This window comes from Bubalus bubalis, chromosome 3 (genome assembly GCF_019923935.1).
Source record: "Bubalus bubalis isolate 160015118507 breed Murrah chromosome 3, NDDB_SH_1, whole genome shotgun sequence".
Taxonomy (NCBI): Eukaryota; Metazoa; Chordata; class Mammalia; order Artiodactyla; family Bovidae; genus Bubalus; species Bubalus bubalis.
Genome location: NC_059159.1, coordinates 12,840,429 through 12,852,491, shown reverse-complemented (window position 1 = coordinate 12,852,491; position 12,063 = coordinate 12,840,429). Strand labels below are relative to the sequence as shown.

General features: G+C 54.2%; 1 protein-coding gene across 3 annotated transcripts in view; it reads left to right on the top strand.

Moving 5' to 3' along the window:
• Positions 1–11,698, top strand: part of LOC102411696 (secreted and transmembrane protein 1A-like) — a 57,525-nt gene extending 45,827 nt beyond the window's left edge. Inside the window, exons 2-7 of one of the 3 annotated variants that reach the window (XM_045164773.1) lie at positions 4,077–4,239; positions 8,972–9,124; positions 9,339–9,653; positions 10,220–10,252; positions 10,507–10,667; positions 11,387–11,698. In XM_045164773.1, the coding sequence (XP_045020708.1) occupies positions 9,037–9,124; positions 9,339–9,653; positions 10,220–10,252; positions 10,507–10,628 (558 nt within the window). In that variant the 5' untranslated portion in view covers positions 4,077–4,239; positions 8,972–9,036 and the 3' untranslated portion in view covers positions 10,629–10,667; positions 11,387–11,698. Of the gene's footprint in view, positions 1–4,076; positions 4,240–8,124; positions 9,125–9,338; positions 9,654–10,219; positions 10,668–11,386 lie in introns of those variants that run through there. The other 2 variants (XR_006640776.1, XM_025279762.3) reach the window with 2 other exon arrangements.
• The last annotated feature ends 365 nt before the right edge of the window (positions 11,699–12,063 follow it).

Below are 12,063 nucleotides of genomic sequence, written 5' to 3'. Positions count from 1 at the left end.
ATGTCATTGGTTCCAGGTCCACGTGTTCCTTGTGTATGTGTGAGTCACTCAGTCATGTCCAACTCTTAGTGACTCCATGAAATGTCGCCCGCCGGGCTTCTTGGCCCACGGAGTCCTCCAGGCAGGAATACTGGAGTGCGTTGCCATTCCCTCTTCCAGGGGTTCTTCCCGACCCAGGGATGGAAACTGAGTCTCCTACAGTGCAGGCAGATTCTTCACCATCTGAGCCACCAGGAAATCCCATCTGCTCCTTTAGTAGCAAACAATCCCCACATTCTTTTAGCCTCTGAATGCTTTTTTGAACCCTTTATCAGCTGAGCCAGTGAAAATCCAACAGCAAAATGGAAACTGGGTGGCTGATGCTCCATGTGCGAAAACAATGGAGTGAAGGAGTGTGGGGCCTCCATTCACATGCCACCAGTCAAGTCCCGAGATTTTGTGCCAAATGGCAACAAACTGGGTTTTGTGACTAGTGTGCATATTTTATGAAGCAGGTGGGACTCAGAGTTCTCTGAAAACCTTACTCCCCTCCTTAATTTAGCAGTCCGCCTCCAAAAGCTTCCCAGGTGACTCAGAGATAAAGAATCTGTCTACCCAGCAAGAGAGGCAAGTTTGGTCCCTGGGTGGGGAAGACCCCTGGAGAAGGGAATGGCAACAGACTCCAGTATTCTTGCCTGGGAAATCTCAGGGACGGAGGAGCCTGATGGTCTACAGTCCATGACATCGTAAAACAGTTGGACTCAACTCAGCAAATAAAACAGAAGCAGCCACCTCCAAAGTGGGGAGGGGCTGGAGAGCCGGCTCTGTAAACACGTGTTCCTCCGCCCCAGGGACACCCATGGCTGTTGACCAACATTCACGGAGAACCCACTTGCTCAGAATGGCTGGCCTTCACACAATGGAAGAGCAGGGACCTCGTCAGAACAAAATACCCTTGTTTACTGACCCCTCGAAGAAGGGAACTGCATGCTCTCTCCCTCCCTCCTCCCACCCCAGGGGGCCCAGCCTCAGTGTGGACAGTCCCCTGGGGTTCCCATGAAGCCTGAGCAGCCGGCTGGGCTCTGCTCTCAGCCTGTGGACCTCCCCCTCAGGCTGGCTCTGGCACATTCTGCAAGGTGGGGACCTGAACCCTCAGGTGTGTGCTGACCAGCTGAGGCCTAGGCTTCTGGACCTGTCCCCAGGGCACCTGCCCTCAGCCTCCTGCTCACAGCCCTCCTCGGGGCCCCTTGTGGAAAACACCCAGTTTTAAACTTTGACCCTCAGTCACTCTCAGACCTGGTGGCCTCTGGCCTGTATATTCTAGCCCTGGGTCAGGAAGCCTCTACCAGGAGAGAAGGTCAGAATTCAAATGAGGATGCAGAGGAAGTAAGCACTGCCCCAGGGTTGGGGTGAGGAATGGGAGGACAGGAGGGGCATCTGTGCTCCTGGAGTGTCCTGGCGCTGAGGGCCAATCTTCTCAGGCCAGGAGGGCGGGAAGACCCTTGAACCTTCTGACACCTACTCAAGGCTGAGTGAGCCTCTGAACAGGGTGGCGTTGGGGGAGTGTTATGGGGCAGATGCAGTTGACTAAAAGAAAACCACAGAGTGAGAGAGCTATGATGGAGTGAGAGAATCCGTCCCAAGAGATGGGAGAGGCCAGTTCGTGGGGCTTCTGGCCAGGAGTACAGGAGGACTTTCCTGGAGCACTAGTGGAAAAGAACCCGCCTACCAATGCAGGATCCGTAAGAGACCTGGGTTCGATCTCTGGGTTAGGAAGATCCCCTGAGAAGGGCATGGCAACCGACCCCAGAACTCTTGCCTGGAGAATCCAATAGCTACAGGCCATAGGGTCGCAGAGTCGGACACGACTGAGATGACTTGGCATGATGCACAGACGGTGAAGGATACGTCTGGGCGAAAGTGACTCTATTTGCCACAGAGAACAAATATATCACAAGTTAAGAGTGACGGTGCTTTTGTTTTTCTGGAAAACGCAAGCAGCTGGGGTCAGTGAAATTCTTCCTGAAACACGCATCTAACCATCTGAGGGGCTGCTTGTCCAGATACACAGAGTCCGTTAACGTCTCTAATTCCTGTCTGAGCACAGACATGCACTGTGAGTCCTCGGCTGCACCGGATCAACCTTTGCAGAACTGGACAGTGAGCAAGACACTCTGTGCTCCTCTTTTGTGTGCAGGGTCAAGCCTAGCAGGCTGCAGCCCTCAGCTGATCACTCAGGGATGGCCCCTTGGCCTTGGTGACCATCTAGGAGCCCCTGGGAACTCCCCGTCTCCTCCAGATGGTCTTGGAGTGACCTTACACCCAGGAAAGGCAGCATGGTGGTACCAGGGTCCCACAGCCCTCCCCTGGGAACGGCCAGGGATGGGTCAGAAGTGGGAGGTGATCGCCTTCAAAGGACCCAGGGTTTTGCACTTAGAGCCTGTGGGCATTTCAGCCTGGCCCCAGCCCTTCCACCCACCTCCCCGGAGCCTTGGGGAAGCCCGAGATAGCCAGGGAGGGGTCATTCTACTGTCCCTTCTGCTCCCCTCAACTCTGCTCTCTCTAACCTAATAAAAATTGCTGTTTATTCTTAAAGAAAACAGTATTCTCTGATTACTTGAGCACAGGACTGTTGTAGAAATTCTGGAGGAAAAAAAGTTGAAGAAACTGTAAAAACCTATAGTTCCCAAACTCAGACGTACTTCCTGATGACATTTTATGTTCGTCTAGCTTTTCTGGAAGTATATGTTTCTATGGATTCAAAAGGAAGGGGCTTCCCGGGTGGCACTAGAACCTGCCTGCCAATTCAGGAGCTATAAGCACATGCAGTCTTGATCCCGGGATCGGGAAGATCTCCTGGAGGATCGCATGGCAACCCACTGCAGAATTCTTGCCCGGGAAATCCCATGGACAGAGGAGCCTGAAGGGCTGCACGCCAGTGGGTCCCAAAGAGTCAGACACCATTGAAACGACTTAGCATGCAGGCAGGTGAGCATTCAAAGGGAAACTGGGACGGTGCTGTCTGCACAGTTGGGGGTTTGGGCTGCCTGGTTCTGCTGATGCCCCGACAGTACTTTCAGACGTGCCCAGCCTCACCACAGCCCTCAGTCCACACCAGACACATCCACACACAGGAGCTGTGTATGGAACCTGTAACTGAGGCAGCTACGGTCACAGGAGCGCGGCCAACCAGATCCTCTGCTTCCCCGCAGACCCTCAGGTGGTCCCAGGAGCACTGGCTCCTCCGTGCTCAGCGGCACTTCCAGGAGCAGGGCCCCTCTCTGCCACACGACAGACCCCAGGGGCCCTCCCCCTTGATGACCATTTCAAGCAGCCCCTGAAGAAGGTCTTTCCCAGCTCCTGCCTCCCCCAGGAACAGCTGAGGAGTCTCCCTCTGTTCGCAGTGCTCTTTCTGAGATGCCTCTCGGAAACTCCTGTTGAGGGAGGGTGTCTCCGGGGATCAGAAGGAGCCTCATCCCAGGCCCTGGGCTGCCTTCTCGTTGGTCTGGGTTTAGAGTCTTCCCAGAGAAGCATCCTGATTCTCGGGTAATTCTGGGAATGGAGGCAGAAAGTTGAAAGGAGAGAGCAGATTCTGTGTGTGAAGTTTTCTCCACCACCTTCTCTGGGGGTCATGCGGGGTGACTGGGGCAAGACAGAGCCAGAAGCCGGGGCATGAGGGCCACTCTGAGGCTCAGTGGGATGAAGGGAAGCCTCTTTGAAGGGCTCTAACTTTTATGTATGTTTTTGTAACTGCATGTCCCTCCCGGGCCTGCTGGTCCAGGGACTTCCGGGCCAAAGTATTGGAGTTTCAGCTTCAACATCAGTCCCTCCAACGAACACCCAGGAATGATCTTTAGGATGGACTCGTTGGATCTCCTTGCATTCAAGGGACTTTCAAGAGTCTTCTCCAACACCACAGTTCAAAAGTATCAATTCTGAACTCAGCTTTCTTTATAGTCCAACTCTCACATCCATACATGACTACTGGAAAAACCATAGCTTTGACTAGTCAGACCTTTCTTGGCAAAGTAATGTCTCTGCTTTTATGCGAAACTTGAGTGACCTCCCATAACTTGAGGTTTCCTTCCTGAATACAGGACCTGGGTATCAGACCTGAGGTGCATGGATTCTGAATCCTTCCCGCCTCCTCCTTTCCTGGCTCCGCCCTGGAATCATCATTCGGGTTGAATGCAGCAGCTCAGACCTACGCACAGACAGGCTGCAGCTACACGCATGGAGGAGCCGGTTACCAGGTCGCAGGTGAGAGATGGAGGGGTGGTGGCTGGGGCTCCTGGTGTAGGAGCGCACTCAAATAGGGGCTGGGTTGATGGAGATGGGGCGCTGAGCTCCCAGGCCCTGCGCTCTGCATCTCTGCTGAAGGAGGGAAAAAGACAAAGGCTTCCTGACCTGGTGGGGAACTGCGTCTCTGAGGGGCAGCTCCAGGCTTGACTGTGCCCTTGTCGGGAGGGGCAGAGAGTTGGCATCTCGAGCTTCCGGACGTCCACCCATACGGACAAAACCTTTGTCCTGGACCACACCTGGGAAAACCGGGACACCTACTGTCCCGGACCACATGTGGCATGAAACACTTTCACATCCAGGCCAACACTGCGACTCTCATACTTGTGCACACACACTCACTTTCATGCACATACACACTTGTGTGCACTCACAAGGGGCACACACGCACACTCAGCCCATTCACTCACAAACACTCATTAAAACAGGAAACCTGGAGAGGGGCACTCCACTGACTCGTTCTATGTTCTCCTTTCATATTTGCTTAAGCTGCAGCAGCAATCTCTAAATTCAAGTCACCGCCCACTACGGTGAATGATCTGCAATTTGAAAGTCAATTTCCACTCCCAGTGCCTGGGGAGCCAGAGCCCCTGGGAGGCCCTCATCCCCTGGGACTAAATAGTGAAGGTGGTGGGGAGGCACAGGCCCCCACCGGCCCCTGGAGGGCGCAACCAGCAGGTGCAAGGAGGGGGAGGATTCTCAGAGGAAGTGCCTTGTGGAAGAGAGTGAGAAGCAGCCCAGCTGATGGGCTGGCAGGTACTGATGGCCCGTGAGAGCAGCAATGATTTCCAGACTCAGCCCCCAGGCCTGCAGGAACTTATTACTGCCCAGTAGGGATCGGTCCAGAGAAGGTAATGACAACCCACTTCAGTAATCTTGCCTGGAAAATCCCATGGACAGAGGAGGCTGGTGGGCTGCAGTCCATGGGGCCGCACAGAGTCGGAGATGACTGAGCGACTTCACTTTCACTTTTCACTGTCATGCATTGGAGAAGAAAATGGCAACCCACTCCAGTGTTCTTGCCTGGAAAATACCAGGGACGGGGGAGCCTGGTGGGCTGCTGTTTATGGGGTTGCACAGAGTCAGACACAACTAAAGCGACATAGCAGCAGCAGGAGCAGCACCAAGGACCCTCCCTTCTGGCCATAGCAGCAGGGACAGGACACAGCAAAGGCTCCCTGGACTGGGGCATCCCTTCCCTCTGAGCCAGGGTTGGGGCTCCATTTCAGTGTCTCCTGAAGGTGGTTGGTTGCCTCCCTACACACTGTGGTGAAAGGCCTGCCTGGACAGCAGGGTGCTCACCCTCCCATGTAAACATCCAGGTACATACACGTTACCACTGAGCCTTTGCGTGGGTAACCTGGTCCAGCTTCTCCTGGTGCTGCAGGAATGGAGATCCCTGCTGACCGAGAACCCCTGGCCCCTGGTCAGCTGATAAGCCTCGAGCCACATACCTGCTGCCTCAGTTTCCCCAAGGTCCTGTGGAAGGACAAAGTGCTGGCACGGCATGCACCTTCCAAGGTGTTCCGCTGACTCCCAAATGTGATCAGGTCCCCAGTGACAGCACAAACCCCAGCTGTGTGCCCCGGCTTAATACACGGAGATACCAGCAGCTGTGGCAGTGATCTGAGAGAATGGTGAATTGTTGCCTCACTTTTCCCAACTCCAGAAACCTCAGGGCCCTCCAGGTCTTGCCCCATGCATGCAGTCTTCCTGTAGCACCCCCGACACTCTGCCTTCTCACCCCTCTCTTCCCCTGTTCTGCCCTGGCCTCTCTCTCTCCCATTTTCCTGTCCTTTGCAGCATCAAAGACAAGAGGAGGGACTCAGGTAGAGGAGTGGAAATGCCAAACTTAAAAACCCATATGAATTTCAGATAACGAATCACTTTTAAGTGTAAATATGTGGCAAATATTGCACAAAATATACCTATATTTAAAAATAAGACAGCAGTGGAACCCCAGACTGATAAGGCTGGCCAAGGTGCCTGAGGACAAGGGGAGCTCCTCCCATCCCCAGTCCAGTCCTCCAGCCCAGACCAGCTGCCCCCATCCCCATTCCAGCTAGTCCATCCTCAGACCAGCCCCTCCATCCCAGTCCAACTCCTCGATTCTCAGACCAGATGCCCCTCCCATTCCAGCTCATCCATTCCCAGTCCAGCTCTTTGCAGACACCCCTTCTGCACTCTATAAAGTGGAAAAGTCTGTGTCTCCATTGTACAGATTTGGTTTAGTTGAGACTGGTCTATGTTTTCAAGGATCTACCCCAACCTGGAGTTCTTCTTAGCTCCTAGGCTGTATCATCTGACAATGAGGAGCCAGGCCCAAGGTGGTTGGAGTTTGGGTGCAGAGACTGGTGGGAAGGGACCCTGGCATCCCTGTCCAGATTCTGGAACCCTCCAGAGCCCTTCCCAGTGAGAATCTCAGGGAGCTCATGACGTTGGACTGAGAGGTTCGTGTGTGTGAGGGCAGAGCCCTGCCATGGCCTGGGTAAGGCCCAAGGAAGACTGGAGGTTTGGGGGCAGTGGAAAGAGCGGCAGGGAGTCCCCACCAGTGCCCGTCTGGGAGCCCGCACTTCAGCAGCCTTGGATAACACGACAGAAGATGGCCAGGGCTCACCTGTGCACAGGCCATACTCCCTCAGGAGGACTCCAAGTGGTGGTAGAAAGTCTGTGAGTGTCAGCACGGCTGCAGGGAAATATCCTTCCTTGTCTCTTCCAGCTTCTGGCGGCTCTGGTGTCCCTGGGCTTGTGGCCACATCCCTCCAGTCTGTGCCTCTGTCAGCTCCGGGCCTCTCCCTTGTCTGTTTCTGACAAATTTCTCTCTTCTTACAAGAAAGCCAGACACGTTGCATTGGGGCCCACACTGCTCTAATACAACTTCCTCTTTATTTATGGCTGCAAAGACTCTATTTCCAAGTAAGGTCACCTTCACAGATTCTGGGTGGACATGTGTTTTGGGGCCACGTTTCACCTTTTCCTGATGGATCAGTGGTAAAGAAAGTGCCTGCCAATGCAGGAGAGGTGAGTTTGATCCCTGAGTCAGGAAGATCCCCTAGAGAAGGAAATGGCAACCCACTCCAATATTCTTGCAAGGGAAATCCCATGGACAGCAGAGCCTGGTGGGCTCCAGTACATGGGGTTGCAAAGAGTCAGACACGGCTTAGCGACTAAAGAGCAACATTCACCCTAGTACATACAGTACAGAGGGTGAGAAGAGAGAGACAGTAGTGGGCTGTCTAACCTGATTCCACGTATGTAAAATCACATACATCTGTGTGCACAGAACACACATGTCTCAGGTAACTTCTTTCTTCCTCAACTACAAATGTTGTTCTTATGTGAGAAAAGAAGGCTGTCCTTCTGACAGTTAATTAGGAATAGAAGCAAGTTTAGAAAATCAAGGGAAGCCAGAGACAGCAGCACCGGTCACAGGGGTCTGGGGGCTGAGACTGTCCCTCGCCATGTCATTCTCCTTGTTTGACCCAGAGTCTCCTGGAGTCAGGACTAGGGCTGGTCACCAATGGCCCTCAGCTCCTGGAAGCGATTAGGTCCACACTTTCCTTTGCTCCTAGCCCTTCTGCCCAGTACCCCGCAAAGTGGAAAAGGAAAATCAGACACTGAATTCAAAACCAAAGGCTACCAAGTCCATGGCATTCTGGAAAAGGCAAAACTCGACACAGTCAAAAGATCGATGGTTGTCAGGAGTTGGGGGGAAGGATGGATGAATGGATGGAACACAGAGGATTTTTCGGGCAGTGAAGCTACTGTTTGTTGTTGTTCAGTCACTAAGTCACATCCCATTCTTTGTAACTCCATGGATTGTAACCCGCCAGGCTCCTCTGTCCTGCACTATCTCCTGAGTTTGCTCAAATTCATGTCCATTGAGTTGGTGATACTATCTAACCATCTCATCCTCTGTGTAGTACCTAATGGTAGCTACATGTCATTATGAAAAGTGAAAGTGTTAGTCGCTCAGTCATGTCTGAGTCTGTCCATGGAATTCCCCAGGAAAGGCTACTGGAGTTGGTGCTATTTCCTACTCCAGAGGATCTCCCTGACCCAGGGATTGAACCCTCATCTCTTGTGTCTCCTGCATCGGCAGGCAGATTCTTTACCACTGTGCCATCTGGGAAGCCCAAATGTCTGTTTTACTGGATGCCAAAGCCTGAGATGAGCATTTGTTTCAGAGGAAGTGGAAGTACAGCTTTCTGGACTGTAACCCACGAGTTCCACAGGAAGACTCTTTTTGTTGATAAAAGCACATCTGGAGAGTGGACCAAATGTCTGCAAATGCCAATCCTCAGAATGCAAGAGTGGAAGAGGGGCAGGGAGCATCCAAGGTGGTCTTAGGCTGGTGTCAGGTTCAAGTGGCCACACGAGATTCTGTGTGTCATGACCGTCTCTACAGGGCACATGGCTCAGGGAGTTTGCATGTTTTATATAAAATTCAAGATAACCCCAGCAATATAAATGCACTTGTGTCCCAGGGACTTGTTTCCTGTCTCATCTGTTTCTCATCTGTCTGACAGTGGTCCTACTGCAGACATTATAAAGGTGTCGAGAAGGGTCATGACACAGTTGGGTCAGGGAGGAGCTTGAGGACTCTCACCCACCCTGGCCAGGGTGCAGCCCCTCTCACTGGCTTCCCAAGGAGCCTAAGGGAACTCTGACTCATCAGCTTTCCTTCCTCCAGGGAGTGTCCCCAAAACCAGTAAGGAGGACGAGGGACCCCTTAAAACTCATCCACATCCTGTGGCCATGCTGACGTCAGCATCCACTCTCCTCGCTCCCAGGATGTTCTGGGTCCTCTTGTTCTTGGCTGCCGTCAGGAGTGCTCAGAGTGGAAGTAAGTTGCCTGGTCCCAACTCTGCCTGCAGGGGAAGGAGGGGAGGGGAGAGGGGGTGGGGAATGCAGCAGGGGCAAAATGGGTGTGGGAAGAAAGACCTAGATCAGGCCAGGAGGGGCCCAGGCTCCAGGTAGTTCCAGTGATCCCAGGAAGGGCAGTCAGTGGATGGCCTGAGGTCCAGCCATGACCCACACGTGTGACTTTCCCCACACAGCCTGGGACAAACCCAACTGCACCAAGGGTGTGGTTTCTGTGTCGAGGGGCAAGCCAGCCACGATGACATGTCGCATCTCCAATGCCTTCTCCCACATCAACGTCTCCGTGAAAGTGAACCCCACGGTACCCTGGAAGCTCATCTGCAGTGTAAAGCCTCCAGGAGACTTCTGCCAGGATGGATGGGGTCTCTGGATTTGGAAGGGCCAGGCGTACCTAATAACTGATAAAGCCCAGGACACCCAGGCAGGGCTGTACAAGTGGACTCTGCAGGGACGCCAGATAAATACCGAAATCACCACACTGACCGTCGTAGGTGAGCAGGGCAGGGTGCGGGGTATTGACCCCAAGAGCTTCTGTTTTTGGCTGGCAGGAGTGCGGAGCAACTAGGGAGGAGTGATTCCTGCCCACCTGAGGTGGCTAGAGCCACGGAGATGAGGCCTGAAGAGGACTTCCACCCTGCCCCACCCATGCCATGGCTGTGCCCTCTCTAGCCCAGCACGTGTGCCTGCTCACTGTCCCCATGTGCTCAGGGAGCTGGCACCTCCCTCCCTAAACACCGCCTATCCCCCCACCCCCACCCCTTGCTTTGCTGCAAACTCCCCAAGTCACTGTCGCTCCCTCTCCCGCTTCGCCTGTTCATATGCAGAGTCACCCTGAGAGCTGGGGACTTGAAGCAGGGGTCCAGCTTTGCCCCGGACAAGGAACAGTGGGAGGAGCTGAGTAGGCACCCCTCAGCCTAGCCGGGTGCTGGGCGGGGAACCCAGTGAGGCCTTCATGAACTCCTGTATCCAGGGCTTATTTGATACCTGGGGCAGACGGGCTGTGTCAGGGCAGGCCCTGGGAAGGCCCCCAGCAACCTGCCCTGTGTCTCTTTGGCAGACCCGCATTACCTGCCTCTCACACCTCCCACAGGTAGGTGTTTCTATCTTCATCCTGGGCAACAGGAGGGGAGCCCCCAGAAAGCCCCCCTTGGGTCTTCCCTCCACAGACACCCTCACCCTCTGTGCCCGGAGCCCTGCTCATCCCATGCACCATGCCCCTGCCATTCTCCCACCCATGGGCTTCCCAACCACAGGCGATGTCCCCCTCAAGGGTGCCCCCAAGGTGGTGGGGGCTTCTGCACAGGTGAACAAAGGAGGGAGGGCCTGCCCGCCCATTTATCGCAGGTCAGCAGGTGAGCACACCCCATTCCGATCATAATCCTGAACACACTGAGCGAGATGCTGGTAATCTTCCCCATCCTTGCCTCGTCATCCTCCTCAGCCTGCTGATCTGCACGCTGGCCTAGTGCCGAAGGTGTGGCTCCCTGAACTTCAAGCTCCAGAAGGTATTGGCCGCTGAGCCCGGTCTGTGGGCTGGGGAGAGGGAGGGTCATCTCAGACCCGACATAGACACTCTGCCCCATGGTCTCATACCCACCGAGACTAGTGAGAGAATGGGGAGCGTTTGAGGTCCCAGAGAGCCAGAACCCCTGCCCCAGAGGACCCCAGCCAGCAAATGCAGTCCCAGTCCCAGAACGCAGATGTCCCACCGCAGACAGGCCACAGAGTCCACACCACCCCTAGGACCCCCTAGGGGATGGCATGGGGGCTTCCTGCTTCTTCCAGGAGACCTAGATATGGGGGTGGGGGATGTTCCTACAGGACTCACTTGTAGGCAAAGGTGTCTTGCGTGGCTCTCACCCCTCCCATCCTCCCCACTTCCGCAAGTAAGGAGGCTCTGAGCCTGGGGTGGTGAGCTGTGAGCACCTTGTGCACTGGACTCTGCAGAGGGGATGTGCGCGGAAGAGCAGGCTGAGGACTAGGAAGCTTGGCAACTTCCTGGCGTCTTCCTGGTGGACATGCCAGGGAGGGCTCCTTAGCAGGTTCTGGGGCCCAAAGTGCAAAACTCTCACGTTCCATAGCACTTGACCTAACAGGACCCTCCCTTCCTCCACTCCACTCAGGCCTGGGCTCCTCCCCAGGGCAGGAGTGCCACGCTTCGGTCACCTGGGAGATGCCCCAGTCTGGGGTCCTCAGCTGATCATGGACACTCTCTTGTCTTTAGAACATGAAGAAGAACCAGTTTGAGGGACATTCCAGGAAGCACCTGTGGAACTAAAATGAGGATATCAGTGGCCTGAGATGATGCATCTGAGGTGATACCCACCACCCCCAAAGGGTAGAGCAGCCCCTCTGGATGGGAGGCCGGACAGGTGGCTGCTGGTGGAATCTGTGTCCAACCTCCCTGCCCTGGGGGAGGGCAGCCCTGGGGCTCCCCTCTCTGCCACCTGCCCCACGTGCTGCCCCTTCCTGTTCCCAAACCGCATCCCAAACCATATATGCCAGATGTCTTTACAAGCAAAACTGTGCAACCCCACTGAGTGTATTCTTTGTCGTTTTTTTGGAGGTGGGCTGGGACGTCTTTTTTTCTTCCTTTCCTCTTTTGTTCCTTTATGATTTGATGACTTTCGTGATGCACTTGAATTCCTTTTTCTTTTGTGTGTGTATATCTATGATAATGACTTCTGGTCTGTGGTGACCATGAGCTTTCGATACAGCAGTCTACATATACGTGCAGGAGGGTTTTCAGTTGCTCATCTCTTCCTTTCCAGTGCATTTCGAATGTCCTGCGTGCGTCCTCTCCTCCTCTCCTCCTCTCGTGATTACTGGTTTTGACCTCTTGTTTGTGTGCGTGGATGGTGTCCTACTTCTACTGTATGTTTGCCTTTACTGGTGAGCCCT